The sequence below is a fragment of the Chinchilla lanigera genome, unplaced genomic scaffold (genome assembly GCF_000276665.1).
Source record: "Chinchilla lanigera isolate Chin_1 unplaced genomic scaffold, ChiLan1.0 scaffold00032, whole genome shotgun sequence".
Lineage (NCBI taxonomy): Eukaryota > Metazoa > Chordata > Mammalia > Rodentia > Chinchillidae > Chinchilla > Chinchilla lanigera.
The window spans coordinates 4288604-4301349 of record NW_004955433.1 but is presented as its reverse complement, the minus strand read 5'-3'; the positions used below and the strand labels follow the sequence as shown (position 1 = coordinate 4301349).

At 35.1% G+C, this 12746-nt stretch overlaps 1 protein-coding gene across 1 annotated transcript in view; it reads left to right on the top strand.

Annotated features, from left to right (window-relative positions):
* Antxr2 (anthrax toxin receptor 2) overlaps positions 1-12746 on the top strand; it is a gene marked incomplete in the record, with an annotated part of 132883 nt that overhangs the window by 44262 nt on the left and 75875 nt on the right. Inside the window, 2 exon segments of the mRNA XM_005388217.2 lie at positions 873-942; positions 11307-11385. Of these exon segments, the coding sequence (XP_005388274.2) occupies positions 873-942; positions 11307-11385 (149 nt within the window).

Genomic DNA, 12746 nt, shown 5'->3' with positions numbered 1-12746 from the left:
TTTTTGGTTTTTCTCCGGTACCGGGAACCGAACTCACGACCTTGCGCTTGCCAGGCAGGCGCTTTTGCCGCTGAGCTAAATCCCCAGCCCAAAATGGATATTTTTTTTTTTTTTGGTTTTTCTCCGGGAACCGAACTCACGACCTTGCGCTTGCCAGGCAGGCGCTTTTGCCGCTGAGCTAAATCCCCAGCCCCTGATTTTGCCATTTATCCGATGGTGTTAAACACCTGAATTATCAGAACTTTGGCCACATACACAGTAATTATTCAGTATATAGTTGTTGAATTAAAGTGGTGGAAATCTCAGCATGAAAAATGTCATAATCAGGCCTTCTATTAAGATTACCATTTTGGTAATGCAAAACAGTAATATTTGTGACAGTTTCTTCATAATAGATTCCATATGGTATATGACAAACTAATTTTATTTCTGTTCAGTAACCATTCTTATCTTTGTGACAGCATTATCTAATTTATTTGATTACATATTTGAATTAATTATATTAATTATAATATAAACATTTTTATGCTTAGGTAACCAAAATTTAGTGTATTAAAGTAAATCCTAAAAAGTATAAATGCAGTTGGAATTGAATTTTCATCATTCACATTCTAAGATATTCTATTTGATGACATAACTTTTTGAATGCATTTAATGTACGTCATTTTTCTCATCCATTGTTAAAATTATAAGGGCATTTGAAGCACTTAGCTCAAAAATATATTTATTTATTATACATACAAATATTTCATTAAACTTATGAAATAAGTTCATTTTCCTTTTCCTACTTTTCTGCTAAAGCTATGTTGTGAATAAAAACTGTGTGAGATGTATAGAAGTTTTTATTAATTCAGTGGCATTCTGTTTTTTAGGTGTAAAGCCAGTAAGTGTACAGCTAAATTCTATGCTTTGTCCTGCACCCATCTTGAATAAAGCTGGAGAGTAAGTACTTCACTGTAAACAATTTAAAAATATTTTAGCAACAAATTATTAGAAAACAATGATAAGCACACTTTTTTCAATGTAGAGAGCAAGTATTAAACACAAAGCCCTAATCTGGATATTCTAATTAGTACAGGATACTCTTAGAAGATTGGAAATGTTAATGCATGTTTTATCTTGCTTCTGAATATTGATTAGAAGGTGCTGTAGACAACTGGATTGAGCTCTGTTCTTAAAACCTATATAGCTATTATTTTGAACTTTGGGGAATTGAATTTAAACACACAGATACACATACATACACGGAATTCTAAAGTGAAATTTTGAGTAATTTAATAAGTTTTAAGGTATAGTATTTAATAAATATTAAAGTTAAAGAATAATTGGAATATGGTTTATTGTGGTACACTTTGGACCATGAAATATTTGTACATTTTTAATAACGTGTTTTAATTTTGTACTGTTTTTGTTAAGACCTATAGACATACTTTTTCATAAGGCAATATATTCTAATGATAGCTGGTTTAAATATTTAGTTCAGAAAAAGGGATTTTATTTAAATCACAAATAATTTTAGCAATAACTTATTATTTCCATTTGTGACCTTTTTCTACCCTCTCTGTTAAGAAACAAGTGATTGCAAATATTTAAGATGTTCTCTAGTCCAAGAGCAGTAATTTTAATTGTTTAGGATAACACATAGAACAATTTTGTAGGATGACTGCACACTTACCATTCCCTGAGAGCAGAGAAAATTAAATGTGTGAGGACATAATCCAAAATCTGAACCAGTATTTTCAGAATGAAGATCTTATTTCTTCTGAGGAATCCAAGAGAATCACGGTAGTATTCTGAAGTCGACTTGAGCATTTTGCTTTTGTAAGTGCTTAAATATTCAAAGAATCTGCTGGATAACATTTCTGGCCATGCAAATAAATTGGAGCAGTATCAGCTTTCTATTTTAAATAGATCTAAAGGGTCTGTGTAATATAACATACAAAAATTAAGACTATTGTTCATTTTCTGTGTCATCTGTAATGTAGTCCTGTCTACAGCATATTCCTGGCTGAATGAGACTGGCATTGGAATTGGAGGCAGGTCAGTTTCGCATGGAGCTATCTTGACCCAAGTCTCAGTAATATTCAGTGACTTTCTGTTGCTAGCTGTGACAAATCTGTTGAAGTTTGGCCTTGTTTTATTGAATTTGTAATGGTTTTCCTTGTCATTCCCCTAATCTTCCCCTAATCACAAGCTCCCTTTTCTATTTTAGTCACTGGCATCCCCATCCTTTTTTTGTCACTCATCTTCGAGTCATAATTGCTTTCTCTCTCGTATCACCTATCAGTAAATTTTGTCAGCTCTAATTTCAAAATATGTCCAGATTTCAGTCTCAGCTCACTACTTCCGCCATGCTAGATCAAATAAATTCCTGACATCTCTTGCCTGGAGCATTAGCCTCTCAGCTGATTTTAGCAGATAGGTTTAAGTCACTCTAACACTTAAAATTTTTGGTATTGAGTTCCTTGTCCTACTCTGAGCAAAAGAGTCATCTTTACAGAGCTCTACCAGATTCTACAGGAGCTGACCCCTCACCCTTCAACCTTTCAGACTTCACCACTCATTGGCTCCTTCTTACTTTGCAGTGGTCACATTGGCATCTTTACTACTCCTTTACCACACCAACTCCCTCTTACTCCAGCTCAGCTCCTACAGCTGCTGTTTGGATTATTCTTCTGCATGGCTTAGTCCCTCCCTTTCTGCATGTCTGTTCCAGGATCACTTCACTAATCCCCTTTCCTATCACCCTGTTTGATCAAGCAGTCTGTTCCTGTCTTTGGGTCCGTAATGTTTTATTTTCTTTTTTATGTTTTAATTTTCTCCAAAGCACTTATTTGTTTGCTGTTGTGTGCCTCTTTTCTGCTGAGATACATTTTGTTCATTGGTTTCGCGTATCCTTAGCACCTTACCTTGTGCCTAACACATGGTAGGTAGGCTAAGCATTTCATAGGTGAAAGGTGAATGAATTTTTCTCAAATATTTTGGCTTCGTAATAAATACTGTTGAGGCAGGCGATTCCTATATCACATAGGAGAAAAATGGTGAGAGTCCTATTTTGGGAGGACATACCATTTAAAAGAACAGAAATCTGTAAATGATAGTGACCAGTTAAGGAAAACAGTTTACTTTCTTCTTCCAAGTGCTTATAAAATACAATACACCTATTTTGTCGCAGACTCTGGAATTGTATTCTCTAGAATATGCCTTTGGGAGCAGTTTCCTCTTGAATAGAATACCATACAGTTGCATGGTATTCTTTAATGATTTACGAATATGCTAAATACTTGGAGATACGATTTTTAAAAATTGCACATAGCACAATAAGTATCAGATACTAGATATTCATTTAGCTTTAGGTCCTAATATTTTGCCTATAGGCAAATAGAATGCTTTTGGGTACAGATATATCTAAAATATATACTTTTGTGTTATTTTTTAAATAATCAGGCACATAGTACTACTGAGGCAAAGTTTTAGAGAATCTTATTTTCAGTGTATTAGGTACTTGGGGACATCATTATTTCTTCTGTTTAGTTATGTTGCAAGTAATTTGGACCTTTTCCTTTGCTTTGAAATTTCTTCAGATACTTTTGTAGGTGATGAGCTCTTATGAGATTGGATTAAAATCAACACAACTGAAACAGTTTAGCCTTGTAAGGTGACTGAAGCTTAATATGTTTGCCTAATTAGCTTTTGGCTAAGAATTCAAACCCATTAAATAGCTAGTTAGTCTATGTTTCAAATAAACACATCTGGCCCAACAATGAATGAAGGTTTTTCCTGTGTGTGGGTGACAGATGTGGTGATGGTTCCCCCTGTTCTCTCCCTTAAATAATTAACAACACACTGGTGAAGTGGCCCTGCACAGATAGCCTCAAAGCCAGATGCATGGTCTCAGAGCTGGATCCATGGCCGTGTGCCTTGTCTCATTAGCCTGCTATATCAAGTCCTCTCTCATCTTTGTGTTCTATCCTGAATTGTAAATTTTTTCAGGATTATTCCTCTAAACATTTAGGGCTTATGGATTTTGGTTTAGAAGAGTATGAATATGAAGATGCTTACTTGGAGATGGAGACTAAGATTGTAGTAGAGTAGCTAAGACATAGACCTGCTTTCAGAAATTGATGTTACAGAGTAAACAACGCACAGATATCTGGAAGGATCCTACCCAGGAATATTATTACTGAGTGTAACTGGAACAAGATTTTGCCGATTTTGAACACGATTTCTTTAACAGAGATCTATGCTGATGGAATTTCCTTATTTGTTACAGATTTTTTTAGGCTAAGATGAAGAAGTTCTTAATATTTGAAAGAGAAGGAAGGTGATGGTGGTAGCAGTGAGATTGGTCTTTTCTATTTATTTCCTTGGACATAATTTTAAAATGCCATATGACTAAAAGAATTATCTTACCAAGGAAAATCTGTAGATTACTGTAGAATCTGTTTCTCCCACTGGGTATTGGTATTATAATGCCCTCTCTAAGTTTGAATAGGAAGAGCTCTTTAAATACCTGTGCCCTTCCACTGTCGGGCAGCACCCTCACAATGCAGTGAGCAGGTAGGTGCACAGGTCCTTACGGCGGCCCATTCTCTGACCCATGTTTTGTGAGACAGCAACAATAGCACAGCTGCTCTGTAATAGTTGAGATCTCAAACCTGTAATTTGGCAAGAAGAACAGAGCAAATTGGGTAAATATACATAAACACATTGTGAAGAAAGAAAAACAGAATGGAGTGAACCAGAGCCTTATCCTACAGCTTGTTTCAGAGAGCTGATTTAAGGAGGCATATGGTATAGTTAAATGTGCTTTCAAAAACATTGGCCAGAATCTTCTGGCAAATACGAAATAAATATCTAAATCAGAGGAAAGTGGTAGTATTAGTTCTCTTCAAAGGCAGTGTGGGAAGACACTTGAGAGAGTGCTTGAAGTAGGAAGTGGCGGGACATCCGTGCTTATAGAAAATTTCAAGCCTGGGATCCAAAGGATCACTGTGATGAATGGTGTGGCCCACTTGAGGTTAGAGCCCGACTTGGGGATAGAATCTTTTTTGTTTTCTTCAACATTTTTACATTTTCAATATTAAATCTAATCTATTGTGGGTGGATTCAAATGTATTGATTCCTTGGTTGGCTGAATTACGCCCTTACTACAGCTTATGTTTTTCCAAATCAAACCTTTGGGGTGTGTCTGTGCACACATATCTATATAGTCCCTAATTCTTTGTGTTAGCAGCAGGTAATACAGACAGCTGTAATCTTCTGTTTTATAAGGAATGAGCCTCTGAATGTAGATTCTTTTCTCTAATATCTTGGAATCTCCCTGACTGCAGTTTTTGTTGGATTTACATACTGTATTGAAAAAAGAAATTATTTAATTCAAGAATCCTTGGACTACTTTAAAGAAAGTATTCTTACATGAGACATTAATTTGTATATACTGTATATTCATAACTAGAGGTAGAATCTTAATTAAAATATGAAACCTTCCCTTTCAATTTAAAATCTTTATTATGCACAAAGCTAACTTTTGAAAAGCTATGCAGAGGATAAATTAATAGAACTTGATTTCAAAATATCTTAAGTCACCATAATTTTAATAACTTTTTGAGGACTTGCCAGTTTAATTTTCAGTATGTGCAAATTGGAGGTAAATTATTTATTACTTCTAGCAAATGTCTTTCACAATTTTATATAATATTTTTCATCGTTTTTAATGGATCATAAAATGGAAGTCTTTTATTGGAAATGCATAAAGTCAGAAGCAAATGAATACTTTGCAGATAGGTCACAGTGGATTGAAATGTCAGCCATTTTTCATGGAGTATGAAATTTCTTAAATCAGAGTAACTGAGATATGGAACTGAACAAATGTCCTGTTTTGGATTAATTATACACCTTTAGGTATTAAATGAAAGTGTTGTGATTATTAGAACTCACTGGCTTTTATTTGCTCAATTACATATCACAATACTATTCAATAATTTATCTTATAGATTAATTTAACGCACTAAATTTAGGTTTGTCACTATTGGTTGGGTAACATTTGACTTGAAAGTATACCCTACACAATCTTTTCATTATGATAAAGTGCTAAGGTTTTTTTTATCCTATCATGTTTAAAATCCATTGTAAGGGTGGAGCAAGGAGTAGATTAAGGTGTTTGTTAGAAAAATTAAAGAATGTGATGACTACTTATAGAAAAGTTAGTTGAAAGAGCTGTAGGTTCTCAGCCTTACCTTCCCTCACCTCCCTGTGTCATCTGTACTGTGGGCCCCTCCTCCTGTGTGGGGATGTCCTCTCTGTCTTTCATGACTTCATACTCGCAACTCTGTTATTTGGACTCAGATGTCACTTAGGGCTCCCTTTCTCCTTGCAGTCTCTGACCTGTCCATTTTTGTTATAGTTGGATTCCTGACCCATAAACTTATCTTTTCATAGTCTCCCTTTCCTTTCTGCTGAGCTCCAAATCTTCAGGCAAGATTTTTTCTTTACTTTTCAACCCAGTCTCCAGATATCCACCATCAAAACACCTGCACATCACTGGGATTGGCTGTAGGCATCGTAAATTTGGAGGTTACTGTGTACACTCATCTCCTTTTATCCAGACTTCTCCTGCAATCCCTGTGCAACACAGCTCACCCGCTTGTAAGACAGAAACTTTGAAGTCATCTTTATTCCTTCTTCTGCACATCCTACATCCAGTAGAAGCCCACGGCCTTTTTCTTCTAATTCTTACTCTCCCTCAGTTTCCACTTTCCCACTACCCTCATTGTCGCCATTTTAATTCAGCTTTACTTTGGTTCTTCTTTGAAATACATCGGGGCTTAACTGGTCTTCCTACTCTAGAAATGTATTCTTCAGATTCATGTCTTATGCTTACAACCTCAACAAGAGTGATAGTTGTACAGTGCAATTCTGACCATATTTCTACCAAGCCAAAAAGCTCTTAGGACTGATTCTCAGTGTGTGAAGGTGTCTGGAGAGATCCTGGATCCTTTGTGATCCTGCTTCCACTCTTCCTTTTCATTCTGATGCTATTTTCTTCCTTACTGTCACACTGTTACTGACATATTGCCTGGCTTTTAGTTTCATGACTGTGCGGCTCTCGCCTTCAAGCCTGTCAGGTGCTCCACCTATGTTGATCTCTTTGGAATGTCATTTTCTAACTTCTGATTATTCTTCAGAAGGTGACTTCCTGTGGGAAAACTTTGTTGACACCCCCAGTCCTAAACTGAGTTGGTTGTGTCTCCCACGTGATCCTCTCCTACCCTGTGCTTATACTGATTTTATATAATATCATGCTGTTATCAGAGTTTATATGTCTTTCCCTCAATTACACTGTTCTTTAATTTTTTTTTATTGAAGCCCTATTAGCAAACACAGTCTAATGTGGCTGTGCTATTTTTACAGTAGTTTCTATTGCTCTTGTAGGCAACTAAGAAATAGGTATTAATTAACTAGTACTAGAATGAGTGATTGAATTTACGGGCATTCATAAATTAATTTGGAATGTGGTTTTAGCACACAGCTTAACATAGCTGTAATTGTTGGTTTCGTCAAGATAATGTGTTGTAACAGTAAGGAAATAGCATCGAGAAATTTATTTGCAACAATCTACATGACATACAGTAGGTATTTTCAACAGTTTGGTCTTCTATATGTTTATGTCAGTAAGTAGAAGAGAAACAGTTTAAACAAAAAGTGCTTTATGTATATATTTAATTGTTGTATATTTCTCTATGGTAATTACCTTTTTGAAAGCTTGGATCAAAAAGGTTTCTAAAAATACCTGATGACCTGAATGATGCATTAGACAAATAGTCAAGTGTTACAGCGATTTCTAGAGTGCCTGCTGTGTTCCAGGCAGTGTTGGATACGTTAGACATAGCATTTATCTCAGAACAGCTCTGAGGTGGGTGCACTTCTCCCCTTTGTGCCTCTGAGGAATAGGAAATGAAGACTGAAGTGATGCAGGATCAAACCTAGTCCTCCCTATTCCCCAGCATGTGGGCTGAATCCATCCTCTTTTAAAAGTTTATTTGTTACTTGGGGAAAATAAAGATAAATCCTCTCCGTACCTCCCATTTATGTCTGGAATTAAGTAAACACAATATTTCTTTAAAACATTTTGCCCATAATAAAATCTCTGCAACGAAGAGTATGGATTCCATTCTCAGAAGTTTACCAGACAAAAGTAGGTTATGCAGGAATAGGAACAAATAAGCCATCTACTAACAGAAAAGCAATAAATTTTGACAGGAAACGTGCTTGTATATTGCAGTCTTGGCACAAAGAAAGGTCAAGGTATTGGGTTTAGGTTAGAGGCTGAGGAAACTTTAATAATCTCTGGACAGGGACAGGAGTGATACAGTTTTGGATAAAGGTTCCAGACTCATGGCAGTGTCTATATTATCTTAGTGTCAGTAACTCCAGAAATGTTTTTCTAGAGAAACAACAAGGCTGGGTGTGGTGGCTCATGCCTGTAATCCCAGCACTCATAACGCTGAGGCAGGAGGATCACTGGGAGTTCGAGGCTAGCCTAGGCTACAAAGTAAGCTGAAGACCAACCTGAACTGCATATAGTGAGACCCTGTCTCAAAAAGAAAAAAAAAAAAAAAAAAAAAACGAGAAACAACAGAATGTAAAAGCAGAATTAACTGTATCTTCGTGTTTGCAACATTACTGAAAACGGTGACCAGGAAAATATTACATATATTCATATATTTATAAACATGTATTTATGAACAAATATCTTGGTTTAGCAAGTAGTAAATGCTGTTGTGTTTAACAATGAGAAATATGTGAACACAGTAAAAAACTGAACGAGTGATACTAAGGTAATAGCAATTAAAAAATATTTAAATAAAAGATCTTAAAATATGTGTAGGGGATTAAAGTGCATAAGTGAAAGCACTTTTCAAATATATAGACAGGTTTTCTGATGTCCTCATTGGAAAATGGAAATAATGCTGGTGTTCACCTCATGGGGCTACTGGGAGAACTAAATGAAATGAATTACTGGCTCACAGTAAGAAATAAATAAAGGCTTGTAATTATTAGTTGTGGTGGCGGTAGTGTTTGATTATGCTACTATGACTTCCAAGAAGGTGAAGAATATATTGTTCTAATGAAGTCCGTATGTCAGCAAGATTATGTAGATTGGTATATATGTGGAGAGTTAGCCCAAATTCATTTGACACCAGCCATACTATGGTAGACAGAGATTCGAGATACCATAGTTCTTTTGGTTAGCTACAAAGTCTCATCAGTCTGTCTTTCTACTATGAGAAGGAATGGATTTGCTTAGAAATTAGATCATATGTTATTGCATTTTGTAAAACATTAAACATTTTCCTTATCACTTAGAGAACTGGTTCGTTTTTGGTGGATTCTGAATGCCACCTTATAAACAACTCCAGTCACTATCTGCTGATCCTTTAAAGTTGAATCAGTAAGATGACTTGCAACAAGCATGTCCTATGATAAATCAAAATAATTTCCCCCCAAAAGAAAAGCATGTCATGTGATCCTGACACATGGTTTAAAGTAAGGGAAATAGGAACTCATCAAGATTATTTTTGGAGTCAGTTATACTTAGTCATTAAAGCAAAACAAAACAAGGCACACACTTCTGCAGTGAGAAATTAGGCCTCACTTGTCTTTCTGAAATAGGCTGTTTGGCATTCTGTGTTGTAGAGTTCAAATTTCAGTAACATGATGGAAGCACTCAAAATTCACTTTCCTTTTCGGCGTTCGCCAAACTTTTAAAAACAAAAGTGAGTATTTTAAGAAAGGCTCACTTATTTATTTATTTATATTTTGAAGTGAGTATTTTAAGAAGTACTTCTCAGTAGGAGTATTTCTGAATTTTTAACTTCACAAGTATTTGTTTTTCCTGGTGGTCCTATTTCTTTATGAGTCCAAGCTAAATATCCCATAGAGAGGAAAAAGCACACTAGGGAATTTAGTTTTATTATTTCATCAGTGGTATAACGGAAAGAGTTCAAAGCTAGTTAGAATCCTACCATCCCTACCTTTAGTGGCAGTCATTGGCATTTCTGGGTTTTCTGTACCTTCTCTGCAAAGCTGTGAGACTACTTCTTCCTTCAAAGGTGGTAGTGAGGATTGAATGAGAGAATAGCCATAGAATGCCCAGGTAGCATTTGGCATCCAGCGAGGACTAAATATTTCTTATCTCTTCTCTCTGGTATTATTGAAAATTCCACCAGCAGCTTGAGATTGCTTCTGTTTGATTCGTAGTACTTGGCACTGAAAGGCATCTTCTATATTTCCAATACAAGTATTACTACAACAAAATTGACCTTGCTACAAAATGCTATTAATTCAGAGTAATAAAGGCAGTCGTTTTGGTTGTTAATTCTTGGAATTCAGAATATCTTACGAGAATTGGAGTTTGAAGTGTGAAAAAGCATAGTAATGTGAAGAAACTAGGTAAACAAAATGTCACCTACTATCCTTTAGTAAATGCGTCCTTGACTTGTTTACTTGGTTGTCATATAAAAATAAGCTTTGTGAACTGCTTTGGAATAGAGCTGCTTTCTTACATACTTTAGTATCTCCTCGCCATTTTTTTTTTTTTTTTTTGATATCTTGTTATGGTTATTTAAAAAGATATCAGTTTCAGGCTAATTGATCTCAAATAGTGGGATATCAGAATATGAATTCAAAAATACTAATTATTTCTTGTTTTATAAGTTAGAATTACATTTTCAAAATGAAAACTATATTTTAACTAGGATTTTTTTTAAACTAGGGATAAAAATTATTCGTTTTCTCTTCCTTTGTGAGGATATTTTAATGTCCTGGGACCATCTACAACAAATGGCTACAAACACATATCTTTCTCTTTTTTCTTCACTTTCTCCCTTTCATTTTTGCTTTATGTTCTACCCTTAAGTGGTATCTTAAATAGTTATCCTGTATTAGGAGTAATCTCTAAAGTCAGGGAAAATAAGCTAAATAGGATCTAAGGATTTTTCCCCTTTTTAAATTTTTGTGAAACTGAAACCCCAGCATTTCTCTGGATTAAGGGATTTCTTAATGTCACTATTTATGCTGATGCTTTTTAGAGGAATAATTTGAAAACTTAAAGTTGCCTCAGGCTAATGAGTAAGAACTACAACTGAGGCAAAAAGAAGTTGAAGTAAGTGATCAAAAGCTGTGACTCTTACTCTTTGGGTATATTTTCTGCCCTGTTTTCGAAATATATAAGGAAATAAAAATCGCCTGCAACTATCCACTTTCTACTTATTTTTAATTATTTTTTTAAATCTTTCTTTCAGAACTCTTGATGTTTCTGTGAGTTTTAATGGAGGAAAATCTGTCATCTCAAGCTCATTAATAATTACAGCCACAGAGTGTGTAAGTAAAATGATAGGTATCTTTTAAAAATAATTTATTTGATCCACAAGTACTTTATGTAACCTGAGCATTAAAATATGGAGCTATAATAAAGAAAATATAAATGATAATATTAGAGCCCATTACAGTGGAGGTTGTTTCAGGATTTTTTGTTTGTTTTATTTTGTTTTACTTAGCTACTATAATTTGTTTATAATACTTATAAAGTTTAAGTCATTATTTAACATCAAGATAAGAAAATGAAAAATAAAATATTTATTAAAACATTAAATATGAAAATGATAAAACATTTTTCTGTAATGAAGATTAGAATTTAGTATCTATGATATTGATATACTGGAAAATATAACTCCCAACCTGCTGTATGAGAAATATGCAGAGCTCATGTCCCCTGAAATCAAAGAATGAATTTCAAAGGACAATAGAGGTTAAAAGGTGGAAAAGTTTATTGGGGAAGAGGAATAGCTCCTAAGAGATAGGATGGGTTCCGAAAGTGGGTTATCACTGAGGTCTTTGTCAGGGGTGATTAATACAGCAAAATGACATCGTGGGTACGATGTGGGTCAAACTACAATTAACCTATAGATTACAAGTGTAGCAGCTTAGCTAGTATTGGTCCAGTAGGAAAGCAGATCACTTAGCAAGGTTACATAGAAAGAACAAAGGCATTTTAGGAAGGGATGGGTGTGGATGCTCTGGTCACCCACCTGGGCGACTGATGTCTATGTGGACTTTATTGGACCGAGTGATACCAATCGTAGTATGATTCCAAATGACTGCGTGTCCCTTAGGAAGGCACGTTAACCTGGTCCTTGCATCTTTATCTTGAGGCCTGTTCTTCTTCAGATACACCCCTGGTGACAATTCTGATAGGTTTATTTTTTCTGCTGAATTCTTTGACAGCCCAGTCCCTGCTTGACTGTATATTAATTTCTATCTAACTTAGCTGTCTATAATAGTATTTATCATAGGTGAAATAATTAACACACTTTAACAGGTCACTTCATTATTTGGTACATCTTAAAAATTGGGGCTGTCCCATGTGAGTAAGAAATTTGGTTTTGGTTGGTTAAATCCAGTTTGAAATTATATTGTAGCTTTATTTGATGATTGCATTGATTAAAATGCAGTATGTCGGAATGTAAACTTTATTCATGAGACAGTTTTTTCCTTGTAGTTAATGTTGTGGATTTATAGACAGTTTTGGTATCATATCATGGAACATACAGATAGGAAGCATTAATCTGGGCTGACCACATGGCTGTTATTGTTGAGTATTTTTTCTTTGTAAATCATATATAAATCAAAGAAGGAAGGAAGAGAGGGAGAGATGGGAGAGAGAGAGCAAGAGAAAGAGAGAG